This window comes from Anabrus simplex, chromosome 9, assembly GCF_040414725.1.
Source record: "Anabrus simplex isolate iqAnaSimp1 chromosome 9, ASM4041472v1, whole genome shotgun sequence".
Lineage (NCBI taxonomy): Eukaryota > Metazoa > Arthropoda > Insecta > Orthoptera > Tettigoniidae > Anabrus > Anabrus simplex.
This window is the reverse complement of record NC_090273.1, coordinates 9,223,550-9,243,569: the sequence shown is the minus strand read 5'-3', so window position 1 is coordinate 9,243,569 and position 20,020 is coordinate 9,223,550. Positions and strand designations below refer to the sequence as shown.

Genomic DNA, 20,020 nt, shown 5'->3' with positions numbered 1-20,020 from the left:
GAGAAGGTGATCTCTGCAGTGTCTGTAAGCAACTACTCTTTTATTTGAATCCTGAACGTCAGGCTCACCACTTTCCTCTCCGTATGACTTCTGGCCAATCAGACGAATATAGCACACCTAATGCCAGGAGTGTACGGAACTGTAGACACCGAATATGAACCGAACCAATAATAGATTATTCATGACTACTAGAACGTAGGCCTACCACCAGGAAGCTTCGACCTGTCACTACAAGACTAACTAAACCCCTCTGTCTGCTATGATATCTTCCATGAAATTGTCAGAATTTTCCTCGATGTCATTAGACATGCGAGGACCGTCTTTCATTTTCATCTCCTTTGCTTTCCTTCGCCGATACCTTCATCAGCTATTTTCCCTCTGATTAGCGTTACGAGATGCACTTCCTCACAACAACCCGGCATTCGTAATACATTTTGTAATATTTACCTTGCGTTAGCTTATCTAAACGAGGTGTGTTAAACATGTTATTGCGTACTTAATGTTACCTCCACAATAGAAAGAGAAAAGGAAACTCAATTGCCTTACGAAAAGGCGTAGGCGATCAGTGAATCTCAGACAAGACACGGCTCGCTACCGCTCGTTTCTTGTTGTGAGGAACTACCAACTGAGGAAAAGTGTACACCATTCGCTCCGCTGGAAAAATCGCATCTCGCATTACTTCAAAGAGAGTGGTTGTTCGCTGCCAACGCCAGGGACTCGGAATAAACTGTGTTACGTACTTGTTAGGCTGGCATCAATATCCACTGCGACTGGCTGAAATTTGTACAATGTGGCAGATGTTATTACCAACAATATGCAACCTAAACCATTGGTAATAAATTAATATATACCTTTAAACCAATGGTGATGCATTTTCTAATCCTTTATGCTGAACATAACTGAAGGGTGATAAATTTTCTAACTCATGAAAATAAACCTATGGTGATAAATTAATACACATACACACACCTAAACAAAGTCTCACCCCTTATGCCGAACGGCTGATTATACCAATAAGCTCAGAGGTATATTATTTACAGACAATAGTGTGTAATTATTAACAAATACATCGTAAATGGGTCAACAACAAACAAACAAACAAACAAACAAGCAACAAGAGTACAACAAGCAATTCCATGGAAAGAACATATTGCAAGAAATACTACTAGTTTAACATTCTGAATCCAGCATCATCATATACAAATTCACTCACAACTTAAGTATTTCCAGTGCTTAACACTAGGGCTTACAATACTATAGGTTGAGCTTAACATTACAAGTGATAATAAAGTGAAGTTAAACCACAATTACCCTACAATAAAAACGCACGCTCTTATTACCGGATAGTGTAAAAGAAGCTGTTAAGAATCTGAGTCTATGGTATAGCTACAGATGTAAGTACCAATAATGACACTAAAATATTTCTTTTGAAGGGTATACGGGACAAAAGGGCTAACTGCGTACCTTCTAAACAATGAGATATTAATTTCACGTATAGCTTCACTTGTGTACTTTCATTCGACATAATCTCAAATGGCAGGAGTTCCTTAGTACTCAGAAGTTCACTTGAAGATTTACCATACAGAGGGAAAGGGATTCATTCAACTGAATCAAGAAAGCAGGGACTGTTAACAACGAGTAACGAATGAACGAGGTTAATTCATTCCTGTCTATTTTTTGACAGGCCGGCCGTCAGCTAAACTAGTAGCACTTAGGCCTTTGGTTTTTAATTGTTGATTGACTTGAGAGTTGGGTGAGTTTGTATGTTTATGCTTGACGATGGCAAAATATAAATAGTTTATTATATGCCAGAGAACTGATTCTTAATGAGGTTCATTATAGTTCAGATGTTCATTATGATACAGGTTCTCCACCAATCAGAGTTCAGATTTTCATTATGATACAGGTTCTCCACCAATCAGAGTTCAGATTTTCATTATCACACAGGTTCTCCACCAATTAGAGTTCAGATTTTCATTATGATATAACTGCTTGACCAATTAGGTAAGGATAGCATCGCACCTGCGCACAACCAAGCACAACGCACTTGTTTCCAAAAGCAAACATGTCGGACACGCATATTAGCAATGCACCTTCTGCTTCCAATAGTACAGAACCACATGGCACATTCCCGCAAATTCACTTCATCAGCTGTACAACAAACAATTGTTATTTGAAATAAAGCTAGGTTATGATTACCTTCTATCAAAGCTTTGAAAACATATGACATTGTCAAGGTCTCTGGTCCACTCGCGGAAAATAAATAACCCAGCGCATGCGGTCAACTTTCAAGCGACATCTCGACGGAAATGTATGAATATTTAAAAAATAGATTTATAATTGAGTCGCCTAGATGCAAAACTGTCTAAGTCTTCCATAACTGGTTTTGAGAAAAAGTGGAAAAACGGTTTTCACTGGGTAAATACACACTATCCTACACTATATGTCGTATACATACATGTGGATTAGTACAAAACCATTTGCGCTATTGACAAAAAAACATGAACTCAATGCATGTAAGATATAAGCAAAATAGAAATGGACTTGGTCAGTTTTGCATCTGACTTTGCAGATGGCCACTTTTGCATGCAAGTGAAATGGACATGAACAGTTTTGAAACTGACTAGTTGTACATGAGTAGAGGATATGGGATGAATATAAAACAGTGTATTCAATTTTTATTTATTTTAATATTGCTAAAGGTACATGGTGTAACAACTGACAAACTGCAACGCACTTAATTCATCATATCTGGAACAATGTCCTCATCCTCTCCTGCTGGGCATTTTGATTCAACTGATGCCTCTGACCCGCTGGAACCTAGTAATGTCATGCACCACGACAGGGATTCACGTTCCCTCCAGGACCCACCATAGTGTTTCTCTAGGAGTTTTGCAACATCCTCCAGTTTCTTTTCATTAATAAGCACAACCGTGTTCGTAATGCAGCTCGAGTTTTTCTGTGCAAAGTGTTTTTCACGTTTGCATACGCCCACTGCTAGATTGATTTCAGAATTATAATTAGGCTCCCCTTGGACTTTTATAGCATTCTGAGGATCACGGATGATGATCATTCGTTTTACTTTCGTTGTCTAGGAGGGGGGAAAATGCTGTGGATTTTGTGATGTTTTGAATGGCTCCTTTCCAGTCAGCTACCTCCCGGTCTCTACCTAGAATGTGAAGGGTCCCATGCTGTTGCAAGATGGTATGGTACTCTGATGGCTGAACTATCACTTCTCGTCTCCGCAGTTGCCTTTCGATGAGCCCAAAACCTCTATCAGGAGGCATGAATGAATGTCCAGTTACGGGATAAAATAACTATTTTCTTTATTCCTGGCGCATGCTTGTACATCCAGTGACACAGCATTGAGACAATTATTTTGTTCTTATTTTGCCCAGGGCATCCATCGACAATTAATCTCAAAGTTTGTGTATGGTAAAGAGCTGAACATATTTCATTTGACCCCTTCTTACTTTCATGTTCAAGCCAAGTGTTCATGAAGACATTATTAGTGGTTAACCTTGATTTAGAGGAACCTACTACAATGCCAAAATTGTATAGGTATACTGTACAAGACACTCTGATCAGGTATTTTTGGCAGTCAAAGGACATTGTCAGAAGGTTGTGTTGCTTTTCCTTCAGCAGTGAATAGAAACTGTTTGCTTTAAGGTTATGAAGTCTCTTTTGACCCATAAGTTGAGCTTTCTTAACGTACCGGTAACACTTTTCAGCTTTGATCTACTCCAAAAGCCTGAGGCACATGGAACAAACATCTGTTTTTCGGGAACCAAATCCAATGTTAAATTTTGTATTAAATATGTTCCTAAAAAAAAGTCTGCGTGACTCGCTTTTCAGGAATAACCACGGAATTGTGATGTCGCCACATCTTTCTAATGTTGAGAATCGCAGGTAAATACACGCGACAGATTTTCTCTCTGCAGTAATGTGACTCTGTTGGAACATACCTTACTTCCTGTCGTTTGGGCTCATTCTTCATCGTCTGGCGATCACCTCCTCTTCTCTCCTCAGCAATATCTCCAGTCTTGTGGTGATGATGTGCGATGTCTTGCACTCTTGCTTTTGAAACACAAAGAATGTTCAAAAATGTTTCATGGCAAACTTTCACTTTCACTGACTCACCTGGTACTTTTTTTCGTACGAGATAAGAGATTGTCTGTCCTCTGTTGATTTGTCTTTCTCCCCTGCAACGAGATCTCGAAGCCGTCTTGATACTCATGTATTTCAGAAGGAAATTATCTTGGTAAATTTTATCACACTTTACATAAAAGCTGGTATGAAAAGACTTAATATCTGTCATTTTTAGGCTAGCACAGTCGCATCCGGTTCGATGACCACATTTCTGGAAGTCCTTTTGACGAGTATCTGAAATCACACATACAGTACAACAAAAACTTGTTATTCATAGATCAATATTAGGTCATGTCAATGATAATATTCAACACACGTATTTATTACTTTCACACAAATACGATTAATAGGGTATACATTTTTTATTAACACCTTGAAGTGTTATTCTTATGCTCAGATTTTCACCACTTACTGATTGATGTAAAGACAAAATACATAGGTCTACCTCTTCAATTTTGCCATGTTTTGTTTCCACTGGTCTTCACGGCGTACCCGCTTCCTAGAACGGTCAGGTTGCTTTGTTTATGTTCCATAATTTATTTTGATAAAAAATGTGTATAACTTTCAGAATAAACTGTAAGAGACCGCACAGGTAGAATGTTTACATGCCATGACATGACTCCAGCCTTCAATGTGATTTATCAAAAGGGACAAAGCAAGTTTTGCACCTAACATACTGACAGACTTGGACACTTTCTGTGAGCTGTTTTCAATAGGTCATGAAGAGCATGTGTACTATCCAGAGTTGCCAACTCACTTTCTGGACATGGACAGTTTTGCGACTCAATTATCGTCGAGCATAAACAACTCGTCTGGAAATTATAAAACTCGCTTTGCTCGTTTCATAAACTACTCGTGTCCTAAGTATTCCCATTACAGGCTTGTTGCATAATGCACTGTTTGTACATACGTTGTTTATTATGGTTTCGTTGTTTTTCTTTCGTTTTTTTTATAGGATGAGTGTAAACATTCAATAATGTGCATAGTTGTATGATTGTTGTAATTTCCTTGTTGATTATTTTAACAGAGTTCCGCTGCGTTAGATGTAATAGTGTGCGCGAAAGTATTATCAAATATGATGGATGTCTAGCGACTGATACTCAGGAACCGACATCGGCTATATCCGCCGTCACTCGGCTCATAGAGCCGAACGCATCGTGTCGTCACAAGTCCCGCTCAGCTTTGATTCTTCGAGAATCTTGGAGCGAAATGAATAATTAAGATACAGTATTACTTAATTCAAACATAGTCATGAATAATTTCGTGTGCCCAGCGTGTTCTACCGCTGCAGACATGACTTTCCTTTCTTGTAGTACATGCATTCCAGAAGATGTCATTCTCTCAATTTGTAATCTGTAGCTTCCGGTAGTCAGATGAAGTTTGTTAAAACGTGGTCTTGAGATTTTTCTTTCGGAATTTTGTAGTAAAATTATTAATTAAGTTAGTATATTATTTCAGTTCTAAAGTAGTCATGAATAACTTGGTGTGCTCAGTATGTTCTACGTAGTTTAATTATAGAAGAAACTTGAATCGTCATTTTAAGACGAAACATTCAGGTAAAGCACTGATACTTACATGCCACTTCTGCATCTACAATATTACATGGGCCTCCATCATAACCATATGATAATATGCCTGTCATAACAATATTAGCCACTTATTTTCTCTTTCAGATGTTAGAAACAATGAATGCATGAACCGATTATAAATTGGGCACGCAATAGCATTGTGAGCGTTCACTTATATCACCGAGCCTGCAATTCTGTTCACTTGAGGAAAGTGAAAATACTTTGTTTTGAAAAGCTCAAGCAGAGGGAGGGTGTGGCACAACGATGGTGCACGAACTTAGCCGATGGCGGCGCTAGAACAAACTGTGTTTTATGGTGAACGTTAGTATGCAGTGACTTGTACAGTTACAGTTATTCAGGTGATTTTTTTTCCCCGCAAGCTGCTTAACGTCGCACTGACACAGATAGGTCTTATGGTGACGATGGGATAGGGAAGGGCTAGGAGTGGGAAGGAAACGTCTGTGGCCTTAATTAAGGTACAGCCCCAGCATTTGCCTGGTGTGAAAATGGGAAACCACGGAAAACTATATTCAGGGCTGTCGACAGTGGGGTTCGAACCCACTATCTCCCGAATACTGGATACTGGCCGCACTTAAACGACTGCAGCTATCGAGCTCGGTATTTAGGTGAATGAGGAAGATACAGATCTATCGCTAGGGCCACGTGACAGTTTCACGTTGTTTCCTCTTCCGTTCTCTCCAGTGTTACTGCACTAGGCTTTATTCTTCTCTCTTCAGGCCACTTTGGATCGAGTTTCCTTTCCATTGTTCCTTGGAACTTTTCTATTCTTTAAATCTATTTTTCCATAGGTCCTCTTCTCTTATTTTATTTCTTCTTGTTGGCTTTTTCTGCCAAAGGTACTTGAATATCAGTTTTGTCAATCTGTTATCATCCATTTATTGATATTTCCAAAAAAAATAGCAACCTCTTTTTCTAATTGTTCCTCTTATGTTTTCTATATTCTGGTATATTTCCTCATTACTTCTCAATTTACATTGTTTTCTTGTATTCATTGGAAGTAAGATTTTCGTCGTGTTTCTTCTTTCTAGTAGTTCAAGTTTTCTAAGCTATAGTTTAAAACTAGACATTCACTTGCGTAAAGATATTCTAGTTTTTTCTAGATTTTTGGATAAGCATAAACCTTTTATTGATGCCAATTAATTAATTAACTGAAAATAAATATAGTTCCATATACTCCAGGCTCGTATTTAGTTGTTTTTAAACTTTGAAAACATTCTGCAGTGAAATTTTAAACATTTCGATGAGCCCCTTGTCCGTCTGTGGAATAAAGTGAAAACAAATTCTGGTAAGGAATGAACCAATAGCAGACAAAGCAGTGTATGATGAGCCAGTGTATTTTCTTTGTTAGTGATTTCTCTGGATTTGCCAAGCAAACTTTAGCGGAAATAAACTGTTCAGTACTTTTTTTTATCGCTGTTGACGCACTCGGTCAAGTTCCAAGTCCAAGAGTCAGCTGTGCTTCAGACCTCGATTTCTTTATTACCGTGTGTAGGCAGCCTTATCGAAGGTCACGTGAACATCACGAGATTAAAACATACTGGGAATGTGAAGGTGCAGTACAAAGAGGGCCGAATGAACATCTTCTTTGGTCCTCGGTGGGTGGAGAAATATATTCTCTAATAATAAAGAAAGCAGAGCTATCTTAGCATAGGTCATGAAGGCCCATGTGGGAGTGGAAGGTAAAGGCTTCCACTCGCCGTAACCTCGGCACTACGCCCGAGAATTCGCCTGGAGCTCATTCTTGTTGTAAGCTGAGTTAACCTCAGGGCCATGTGCTGCTTGAGAAGCAGAAATCTCATTTCTTAACATTTTCAGCTATCGGACGGGGAATCACACACACGTCCTTCCGAGTGAACCGAGCACACCTTTCTAATATGTATTTATTTACTTATCGTATGGCATATACACATCAGTAAATATAAATTATAACAACATAATACAAAATAAAGATCTGAGTAGGCCTACTACAAAGACAAATCCATGTGGCTCATGTAACGTAGAGCTTCTGGCGTAGCGTTCAAGAAGTCACAAAAATCTCCAGTGTAGGTTCTCTTGGTGTACTCCATCACTATGTGCCGAACAGATTGGGTTTCAGCCCCACAGTTGCTTCTCCCTATTTGAAGAGGGCATCAGCACATCTACCATGGCTCGTACGGATGCAATTCAGAGTGCACCAAACCTACCGTAGCTGATCGAATCCTGGAGGTTTTCTTGTCAAGCACAAAAAAGTTCTGCATTGTGGGGGGGCAACTTTCTAGCGACTGTTGTTCATGTTGAAGCCATCATAGTGTAAAGCTGATTCCTGCCCGTGGTGCCCTGCTAAGGGCGAACTGAAGGTCAGCATTTGGCAGCCAGACAATCCTGGCTCCTTACACAACATCTACAACGATGTAATCAAGTTTAGGTAATGGTTCTTAAGTCAAAACACCCTGGATCCGATATTAGAATCTCTCAAATTATTATTATTATTATTAATAATAATAATAATAATAATAATAATAATAATAATAATAAAAGACCGGGCGAGTTAGGTGTGCGGTTAGAGGCGCGCAGCTGTGAGTATGCACCCGGGTGATAGTGGGGTCGAACCCCAGTGTTGGCAGCCCCCAAGATGGTTTTCCGTTGTTTCCCATTTTTACACCGCATTTAAGGCCACGGCCGCTTCCTTTCCACTCCTAGCCCTTTCCTATCCCATCGTCGCCATAAGATCTACCTATGTCGGTACGACGTAAAGCCAGTTATAAATAAATAACTTTTCTCAGGTCCGTTCAAAGTTGCTGCTTCCAGTTCGTAAGTTGGGACTGGTTCCAGATATGTTTTAATAGGGATATTGGGGGCTTGGGGAAATGTGCCAGGGTGACGAACACAGTGGCAGAATTTTGATTCATCCTACCTAATTTGTCTTTATTTACATTACTGCAAGAAGAAACGAAGTTATTAATATCTAGTTCCCCGTTTTGTACTCGCAGGTGGATTTCGACCGATGATCAGTCCCTTTTCTTCATATAATAATACAAAAAATGATCACAAAAATGGAACCAGCTTATCAGTTAACTGAATATATTTACAACAAGAAACCAAAGTCAGAAAACGAAACTTGATCATCACAACACCGTGAGTGCCGGCATGCAGCTGAACAACGGATGAATTAGAAAATAAGGAACGACAAATTCTAAGAATAATTCTTGGTCAAAAAATGTAAATGGATGAAAAGGGCCAATAAAGAACTTAATGTGGAAAACGAAAAGCGCTGGGAGTCCGGATGAATCCAGAGAGGCTAGCGGAGAGAATATTTGAACATCACGATAAAAATCCAAAAACACAAATGCGATGTCTGATCGAAGTTAAACAGGATATGGCTGAAGTGAGAATAGAACCGTTTTCAGGAAAATAATTAAGGAGTTTGGGGGGAGGGCTGTGGTTCTAGGAGAAAGAGAAGAAGCTAACGAAATATGTATGGACGGAGGAAAGAAATAGGGAACAGTGAAAGAATGGAGAAATACTATAAATCAGGAAAGCAAAGAGAGGAAGAAGATCATGAAGTTACTTCACGTGACCCACAGATGGACAAGATCAAAGAAATAATAATATAATCTCTGATTTGGGAGTCCTAAGATATTGCCCTTCCACGCTTTTCCATAACAAAACTTACTTTATGCAATTCTTTGTAACATCATTCGGAAAAGGGATATCTTGCGACGTGAATAACGGAAGTTTCATGTTGCAGTGAGCTGTCGGCCACGCTGTTAACAATTATCGTTTCAGGGAAAACCTCTGGGATAACTCGTTATCATTCGCTTTAAAAGCTGTTTAACTTCTGACTAATTGCTATTTGTTTCATGGGTTTGATATTCGCATCATCGCGAATTTCAGTTTATTTACAGTGTAATGTTTATTTGTGTATTTTTGTGTCCAATCCCTCGGCTGAAAGGTCGTTTTAGGCTCGTGTAAGGATTAAAAATCTTAATCGCAACAACGTTTGATCCGTCGTGCTCTGCTTGACACCGAAATTGATCCAACTGTAGGATTAGACAAATTTGCTAATGAAAAAGCACTAAGCTACTGATTACTCTCATTTTCACGTGGGTACATACCAACGTTTTCGGAAATATGGTGGGCGCGTAAAATTTGTTCGGCGGATGAGCGCTGTAGTTGGACCTGTCGCATCACTTAACCGAAATATGGAAGGTTAAGGTTGAAAACCAAGGAGATATGCGCACTCGATCGACCTTGTAGATTATCATGATGAGTGAGTGAGTTCTGTACTGGCGGTCAAATTCCCATTGAACATCTGATAAGAATTTCTGTACGTGAGAAGCTTGTCGAGCAGGACGTGACTCGGAGGTGTGTAGGGCCGCACGTGCGAGATGGAGTGAGTCACATTCATCCTCTGTAGCTGCCGCACTTGAAGGCCCGGGTTTAATTCTAGGTACTGGCAGAAGGACACGAGTTTACTCTTATTCTGTAGTGCTCCAGCGTGGTGGAGGTAGCTCGGTGTTTCGCTGTTACCCTCTCAACTCGCAGTATTGCCGAGAGCAGCAATCACTGGCTACAGTTCGAACCCCGGCCACTGCATGCGGGATATAAGTCGTGTCAAGTTGTTCGGATGGAATGTGCCACCTAAACCGAGCAGCTTGCTGGCCTGTGCAGGTGACAATCAATGAAAACACTTTTCACGCACCCTCGTGCTCTTCCTGACTACGACCCTATTCATTGCGGTGTATTAAGGCAAACAACCCGGGGTCGTCTGGCTGTCGTAAGGGGAACCCGCCAGGCGCTCTTAGCTGTGCGACAACGGGGTCCTTAGCTGAGTCGTCGCATTGCTTTCACTTATTCGTACCAGGCGCCTCAAAACGCTTTTCAGAACAAACTGCAAAAATCTTTGACATTATTGTCTTTTAAATCTAGTCCGACTCCTTGGGTGAATGGTCAGCGTGAGGCCTTCGTTTCAGACGGTCCCGGGTTCGATTCCCGGCCGGGTCGGGGATTTTAATCGCGTCTCATTAATTTTTCTGGCCCGGGGACTAGGTGTTTGTGTTCATATTCAGACAACACACTACACTACCAACCACTACAGAAACACACAGTAGTAATCATTTCCCTCCATATAGCGTTGACGCCAGGAAGGGCATCCAGCTGTAAAACAGGGCCAAATCCACATATGTGTGACACAGTTCACACCCACGACACCACAGATGTGGGAAAAGCGGTGGAAGAAAGAGAAGATTGGATTTCAAATCTAAAGACCTTGACAGATTTTCCAAGATACTCGCAAAAGTCACGACTTTCATTATTTTGCCATTAAATCTCTCTTCTATCTCGTTAATTAACAGCTTCACAGATGATGATGGCTGAACGCAAGAACAAAAGAACTTCATTAGAACTGTCTGAAATTATCCTAGAGTTGTCAAGAAAGAAAGAAAGAAAGAAAGAAAGAAAGAAAGAAAGAAAGAAAGGTTTACGAACAGAGAATTAACAGATGTGATTTGGTGATTATTGGCTATAAGGGTCTAAGAGAGAATAAGGCGAAAATCGTTGTTTTCTCTGTGGAAAATCATTGGAATGGGTTTGCGTATTGCGAGTATGTAGAGAGAGATTCACTTGGGGTTAAATACCTGGGTAGTGAATATAAAAAGAGAGAAATAATTCCATACAATTGTTCTAAAAGATATGTTCGAAAATAAAATAAGATAAAAGAAAACAAGCGCTAACTTAACCACTGAAGGGGAGGGCATTGCTTGTCCTATAACACTGTATACTATCTAGGACTACAGGTTAGCTCTCCCCCCGCCCCCCCCCCCCCAGTTTCATGTTTTTTTCCCTTTTTTTTTTTCTAGTTGCTTTACGTCGCACCGACACAGATAGATCTTATGGCGACGATGGGATAGGGAGGGCCTAGGAGTTGGAAGGAAGCGACCGTGGCCTTAATTAAGGTACAGCCCCAGCATTTGCCTGGTGTGAAAGTGGGAAACCACGGAAAACCATCTTCAGGGCTGCCGATAGTGGGATTCGAACCTACTATCTCCTGCCTCTACGCGCACGGCCAACTCGTCCGGTATTATTATTATTATGGAGACTAGAAGGGCTAGAGGTGTAGATGTGGAAGAGAACAGAAGGAGTTCAATGGGGAGGCAGGGTAAGGAATGAGCAAGTAATGTGAACAGCTGGAGGAAAACGGTCCATGACAGAAACTATTAGAAAGAGGAAAACGAATTGGATTGGACACTGTTTGCTGAAGGTTGGAATGGAATGAAGAGTAAACTCGTGGTGCAGGAGGTGACCAGCCCTCCTGCCATTCTTAAATTTCTGGCAGTACCGAGAATCAAACCCGCGCTAACCGTTACGCTACGGAGGCGGACATGGAATGAATGACAAATGGTAAAAGAGGAAGAGGAAAGAAAAGTTATTAAATGGCGGACAACATCAACGGAAAGAGGAATGATAAGCACTGTGATGGACAGAAAACAACAGAGAACAAAATCCATTTTTGGACAGAAAATCCTCGATGATAATAGTGATGATGATTTCTCGTATAGCTTGTGAGTTGTGTTGTCACGGAAGCAGAGCGGTATGGACATGTCGAGGAGAATCACCAGACATAACAAGCACGAACACGGAAGTCAACATTGCTTGTTATCAGACTGCCTCGGTGCTTGCTTTGCCACATGACTGGGGTTCAAGACCGCTGAATGTTCCCGATATCAAGGTTATCACAAGCTACCGCTCCAAAGCAGAAAATGGAGTTGGAGAGATGTTTAATGTCGCAGTAACTCGGGTTACGATTACGGTGCCGATGGGATAGGATTGAAAAGAAAGCAACCGTGACCCCATGATGAAACCATTTTCAGAACTGCCGCAGGTGGAGTTCGAATCCACAATCTCCGAATTCACAGCCAGCTTGCTCGGTTGTGAGAGGAGTTCTCGGCTAGAACCGACACACCGTAGAGCTGAGCTGTTTATTATAATTGGTCCGGTGTGAGCCAGTATAAATAAAAACTCTTGGTAAGCGAACCGGCAAAACATTATAGAACTGATTAAAAATTGAAGTACCGAGCTCGATAGCTGCAGTCGCTTAAGTGCGGCCAGTATGCAGTAATCGGGAGATAGTGGGTTCGAGCCCCACTGTCGGCAGCCCTGAAGATGGTTTTCCGTGGTTTCCCATTTTCACACGAGGCAAATGCTGGAGCTGTACCTTAATTAAGGCCACGGCCGCTTCCTTCCAATTCCTGGGCCTTTCCTATCCCATCGTCGCCATAAGACCTGCCTGTGTCGGTGCGTGGTAAAGCAAATAGCAACAAAAAATTGAAGTTATTTTTAGCTATTTGAAATGTTTACACAGTAATTACGCCAACACTATTATAACTGCTGTTTTTATTTTAATGTTATTCCTTTTCATGAAACATTTCTTCGTTGTTTGCCGCCTCAAGAGTTGTGACTTGAATAGTTTATTTCTAAATTTCGTAACTTGCCGTTGAATTGGCTAAACTCAAGGTGTGGCGCCTCAAGAATTATAAATAATTATTTAGTCACATGAATTCTTTAGCTTTGAAATTAAAATATGCCGCCGCATTCAGAAGTTCGTTTGGCCACTAAATTAAGAGATTTCATAGTTGTTAATAGTTTTCAGTTTGGTGGTGGCAACATGCCGTAAAAGCTGACGGACTAGTACGGAGAATCTATCTTTGAACTTTCTGGAGCAGGGTTGACAAAGGAACATCGTCTACGATCGCTTAGCGGATAAGGCACAGGAAGAAGAACGAAGTGCATCAGATCGATTGTCGGCTGCACACCATAGCGATACGATCTCTGGTGTTAGACACACTCTCCAGAAGTTTTCTATGAAACATGAATAAAATAATAAACCGAATTAGAAACTCGTGAACAATAGAAACGTGCAGGTACTATACAAGCCATGTTACAAGCTTAGCTGTGTCTTTTAATTCAGTTGCAATGGTTGTGCATGCTAGACCTGTCACTTCACTTTTACTATAAGACTTTAATGTGTAATCCCACAAACACGGACTTTTCTCCTCGAGTTTAATGAACGAAACCAAGAACGACAGTAGCCATCTTGTTTCCTAGTAAAATCGTACGATAATAATCGCCGAGAGACCAACAGTGCGAGTCTCTTCATACATGTGCACCTCTTTAGTCATTTACCGCTATAACATAATTATCACGTATTGCATATCGTACTGGTGTGCACATCTCTACGCTAAAACTTTCTCGTTCCGTCATCTGTGACAGATTGTAGGAATAACTCGTTCGACGGAAGCAAAGTGGGCTTACCGCTGGTCTGTGGTTCGACGGCTCTGCATTCCGACCGACCAACCGAGCAGAGGAGGGCTGGCCGCGGCTCTACGCCTCTGTATTCGAGAGACGGAGAAGGGCTGATCCCCACCGCCGGCTGTCCTGAGAATGGTTTTCCGTGGTTTCTCATTTTCATGCCAGGCAAATGCCGCTTTCTGCCCACTCCTAGCCCTTTCCTATCCCATCGTCGCCATAAGACTTATAAGTGTCCATGCCACTTGTTAAAAATGTGTCATCTCTCTCAATCAGCCTGTCACCGGTGATCTGCCCGGATGACAGATTCCCTGTCAGTTGTCTTCCCAGCCCAAAGTTTGCAACATTCTCTTAATCCTTTCAAGAAAATCGGCCAGAAATCGTGCTGCTTTCCTTTGGATTCTTCCAGCTCTCGAATCGAGCAATCCTGCTGTGGGTTCCATACTCTAATTGGGGTCTTACCTGAGACGTCCACGCCCTGTCCTTTACATCCTTATACCCTCACAACCATATGAAGAGAGCTGTAAACCTTATTTACAACCTTGTTAATGTGATAACCTCATTGAAGATCTTTCGTTAAATTAACACTCAGGAGCTTACAGTGATCCCCACGAGGAACGTCCACGCCATCAACACAACTGAGAAGACTTCTCCTCTTCGTGAAACTTACAGCCTGACTTTTCAGGCCGTTTACCATCATACCATTATCTGCTGCCCGTCTCCAAACATGGTCGAGGTTATTTTTTAGTCACTAACACTCCTGTATTACTCTATACACACTCTATACATCATCCGCATAAATGTCTTCTCTGTGATTACAGTTCTTTACTCATATCATAGGTCCAATAAAACTGCCTTGTGGAACCCCCTCTGTGTCATTAAAGAATCAGATAATGCTTCACCTACTCTAACACTGTGAGATCTGTTTTCTAGAAATTTAGCAGGCATTCAACCATTCTTTTGTCAAGTCTAATAGCCCTCATTTTTGTCCGTAATCTCCCATGATCTACCCTATTAAAGGTCTTGAATAGGTGAATAGCGATGCAGTCCATTTGACTTCCCGAATCTCAAAAATCTGCAATCCTCCTACATCTGACCCCAGGAGCTCTGAACTTTGGAGCGTGGGTTGGCGACCACGGGGCCCACAGCTGAGTCCTGGCAATGCTTCCACTTACTTGTGCCAGGCTCCTCACCTTCATCTATCCTATCCGACCTCCCTTGGTCAACTCTTGTTCTTTTCAGACCCCGACGCTATTAGGTTTGCGAGGGCTAGGGAGTCTTTCATTTTCACGCCCTTCGCGGCCCTTGTCTTCCTTTGGCCGATACCTTCATCTTTCGAAGTGTCGGACCCCTTCCATTTTTTCTCTCTGATTAGTGTTACATAGAGGACGGTTGCCTAGTTGTACTTCCTCTTAAAACAATAATCACCACCACCACCACCTCCTACATCAATTAGCGAGCTCAAGGCCGTAGTAAGCACACATTAAATTTTCCAAAATGTTTACTTCTTACAGATTAAACAATATGTTCTCTTTCAAGGGTAAATATCCTTTGGACAGGTCCACATTTTCTTTCATTGCTCCCTTGCCTTCCACTTCAAATTTAAAATGACTATTAGACTTGGATAAGTAATAATGTAGTAATTGCTACATTGTTCACAATAAATCACCCAACTGTACAGCACGGATATCCGAGCGCTCTGGTACACTCCTACAATGTGTGACTTTCTGGCAAGTTGTTACAACTATGAAGAAAATGTATATACATTATTTAAATAGGAAATACAATTTCAAATCGTGTGGGCACGCTTCATTTCGATAAGATTAACAGTTTACTCTGTGTGTAGGAGTTTACGAAATAATGCACGTACCAAATTTTCCCCTGCATAATTATTTGATAATTATTAAATTTTTAATAGAAAATGGAATTTTAAGCTGCTTTGCTAACAACCTAGCATAATAACACAGTGTATAGCCCATACCATTCTATAAGAAATAATGTTTATAATGGTAAAATAATTACTGAAATCGGTTGAGCGAATTCACAGACTTTGTCTAATATTACTGTAGATGTGTGCAGTTGACGTCATCACTTCTTGCAGGTACCAAGAAGATTCTCCATGAAGTATGTGGTCGTTTCCCTCCCAGTCAGCTCATCGCCATCATGGGGCCTTCAGGAGCGGGCAAAAGCACGCTGCTCGACATCCTCTCAGGATACAGGTCAGTACCGACTAGCATCTTCTTATCTCTGAAACAGCATGTAAATTACCGCCCGGTTGTCACAAATGGTTTGTTTCCTATCTCATTGCACATTCACACTGAAATAGAGCAGGATTATTACTACTTCACTGCACGACCCTAAAACCGCACGTAACATCAGTTGTTAAATCCTGGAGATGATATACGGTAGACAATAAATAGACATGACATCTGTGCATGACAAGATAAGACCACGCTCTGAGGAGCGGACATGTGAGTTGCCACTGGGAGGTAATGGACCATCCTATCCAGCCATGTTTTATTGGACCATTGTAGAAGAGCATTAGCACCCGACTGTCATGTTCAGAAAGCCGTTGTATCCTAACGTAAGACATTTTACCCAGATTTCTTCAATGGCGTAAGAGATAACCAAGGTCTGGGTGTAAGAATAATTATTTACATACCAATTCCATACTATGTTTCATTGGTGTATGTAGGAGTTACCATGCGTTATGTCCTCGGCCCGAAGGCTGGTTGGATACTCAACAGTTCCACTATCAGCTGTCGTGGTGCTCTAGGGAAATGAGGAGTGAGCTTGTTCCCTCAGCGAGCCAGAATGTGCTGTTACATATCAGTGTATATCGAGGCCACTGAAATGCATGTACCAAGTGACACCTACACACAATTCATAAGAGGGAATGGCATTACTGACATCGCTCATATCTCAGTGATTTTCGTATTGCCATAGTGAGACAGGTCAATGTTCTAGAACACTAGATCTCACTCATGTTTATCTGGACAGCTCAGAAATGTTAAAGCATGGGAAATTCCGACGTTAGTCAGACTTAAATGGTGATGGAACAGGAACTGGAGGAATAATCGGGAACATAAACTGACATTTTACAGAAGAAGAGTATCCAGATATTTAAAGAATAATTGATTTTCTACATCGATACATAATCGCAAATAACACATTGATACGACTGAGGATGTCGTTGTACTAAGCACGTGACAAGACTCTAATTGACTGTTGCTATTTGTTTGTTTGTAAGCATTCAAATTTCTCCGAAGCATTGTACAGAATTTAAAATAGTATACAGTTAATTAAACATCTGGTTACTGTAGATGAGCAAGTCGTTACGCCACTGAGGGTACTGTAATATTCTTCTGAATGGTAAGTCAGTGATGCAGTCTGTCATGTGTAACGGTAAACTTGCTACATACTTTTTGTGATCACCGTTACAGCCGGAGAAAGTTCACCGTCCGCGGTTTCTCAGCAAAATCACTAACAAATATCTGAAATTAAAATGTGATGGTATGCTAACTTAAACATGTCAAGACTATCGAAAGGATCCTTCGTGAACATCCTCTGACCGATGTTGTATAGACGTGAACAGTCTGCAGAGAGGAGAAACAGACGGTGTGCACAATACGGTTGTACCTTTTATTGCTCAAAAACCCGTACGGGAAGTGACATCGTACAATAGTAAACGTGTTTTATGACATAGCTAATAGTTAATCCACGCTTTTTGTAGTCAACGTGCACAAATAAAAAAGATAACGTCTAAAAGAAGAATAAAAGAAAAAGTTAAAAAAAAACGTAAGGTGCTCCTACACCTCGAACCCGAGACACTACACGGACACTACAGATCGTCAAAAGGCATGCAGTCTGTTAAACTGAAGGGATCGTTTTCTCGTTCAGTAAGAGCCAATGGACACGTATCTGTTTATTTTTTACGTAGATCAGTCTGCCACTGTTATTGCCGAAAACCTTCGGTATGTTAGTATGACGTTGAACTGCTGGTAAGAAAGCAATATGAATTTTAATAAAGTAAATGAAATTTGAACATGCTCTTGCTCAAAAACCGTCAACTGGAGCACTTGAAGACGCTAACAAGAGGAGAGCGCGTACCGAGCAATCGCCGATCTTGTGTCAATTTTCACACACGTTAAATGAACCAAGAGTAACACAACGATCTATAGAAAGTGTTAAATTAGGGCCCTTGGCGCGACCTGGGTTCACTCGGCGAGAGACCGCGCCATTCCTTTAATAACAGCGTAGCACGTCGCGAAAATGATGTACCGTTAATTCCTCTGTTGTTTGTGGGTCTGGCAATAGAATAAGACTGTTATGAGGGAAGTAAAGGTACAGCAGTAAGTGGTGCATACAGGCCACTTGCGGTAACTGTGTGTGGTGGACTCCACAGATTGCACAGCTAACGTCTCAACCCACACATTCCACATCGCTCTCTACTTTCGACATGTGGAATCGTACAATTTGAACATGGGATCATGCAGTCAGCATTGAGACCTTCGGCTCCGAGGGTCCCGAGTTCGATTTCCGGCCAGGTCGGGGATTTTAATCTGGTCTGATAAGTTGTTCTAGCTCGGGGACTGGATGTTTGTGTTTGTCCCAACACTCTCCTCTTCAAATTCAGACAATACACCGTACTATCATCCACCACAGAAACACGCAATAGTAATGGCATCTTTCCATATAGGGTTGGCGCCAGGAAGGGCACCCGGCAGTAGACCAGGCCCAAATCTACTTGTGTGACACAGTCCGCACACGCGACCTCACAACTGTGGGAAAAGAAAGAAGAAAAGAGAATCACGCAGCCATTGGTAAAACTGCTGTACGTCAGCTGTGCAAAGTCTCAGCGAATTTTGTGTTCTAACTGACACGGAATTCGGGTTGTCTGCATCTACCAAGCCATCGTCCAATTTATTCACAGAACCGTGCAGATTCGCCCCTGCGTTTTCGTCTATCTTCACTGTACTACAAAAAAGCCCTTGCTTTAGTCATGAATTCACAGCGCAGTCGTGGCTCAGCTGACATTGCACAACGCCCTATACGCCTTTGCAAGGCTTCTTATTTTCGGATGAACCATTAAATCTACACCAACGTATTTCCTGAACAGTAGAATTCAGTGTATCTCGTGACGGCCTTGGGTCAATTGAGTCCATCTGTAGCTCCATTACCTTTGGAACACATATTACATCGACACTTCACACGGGAGCAATTCTGAATTTCTTGTGATAGGCCCCGCATCACCTCTCTCTAAAGACAAGTGCATACCTGATCACAGAGTCGTAGACACATGGATTAAAACAGTGTGAGCAGTCTTACAACTCTACACTTGCACCGTTCAGACTTACTATATCGGTCAAGACCCCTCTCTCGTCAAACGTTGCCATTCATTCGGTCAATATTGACTTCCTCCAAGCAGGCACTTGCATGCTCTTTAATGTTGTGAACAGTGTGGTCCTGTGTGATCACGACAAATTGTCTTGTATTAAATATTTAGCGTCTGTATTCTGGTCACTGCCGTGTCTCATGCTATCTGTAGTTCATTACGTAGGTATTATTATTATTATTATTATTATTATTATTATTATTATTATTTAACCATTTTATCGTCCAGGGTTAGTTTCTCCATCGGACTCAGCGAGGGACCCCACCCCTTTCACCTAAGGGCAGCGTCGTGGAGCGTGAGAAAATTGGTCGGGAATACAACTGGGGAAATGACCAGTACCTCGCTCAGGTGGCCTCACCTGCTATGCTGAACGTGGGACTTGTGCGAGGTTGTGGATATTGGAAAGGATTAGACAAAGAAGAGGGAAAGAAGCGGCCGTAGCCTTAAGTTAGGTTCCATCCCGGCACTTGCCTGGAGGAGAAGTGGGAAACCATGGAAAACCACTTCGAGGATGGTTGAGTTAGGAATCGAACTCTGCTGTGCTCAGTTGACCTCCCGAGGCTGAAAGGGCGCCGTTTCAGCCCTGGTACCACTTTGCAGATTT

At 41.5% G+C, this 20,020-nt stretch overlaps 1 protein-coding gene across 2 annotated transcripts in view; it reads left to right on the top strand.

Annotated features, from left to right (window-relative positions):
• LOC136881226 (ATP-binding cassette sub-family G member 4) overlaps window positions 1–20,020 on the top strand; it is a 113,027-nt gene that overhangs the window by 19,474 nt on the left and 73,533 nt on the right. The window contains exon 2 of one of the 2 annotated variants that reach the window (XM_067153959.2): window positions 16,123–16,240. The exons of the other annotated variant lie outside the window; for it this stretch is intronic. Coding sequence (XP_067010060.1) covers window positions 16,123–16,240 — 118 coding nt within the window. The remainder of the gene's footprint in view (window positions 1–16,122; window positions 16,241–20,020) is intronic. 2 annotated transcript variants of the gene reach the window in all.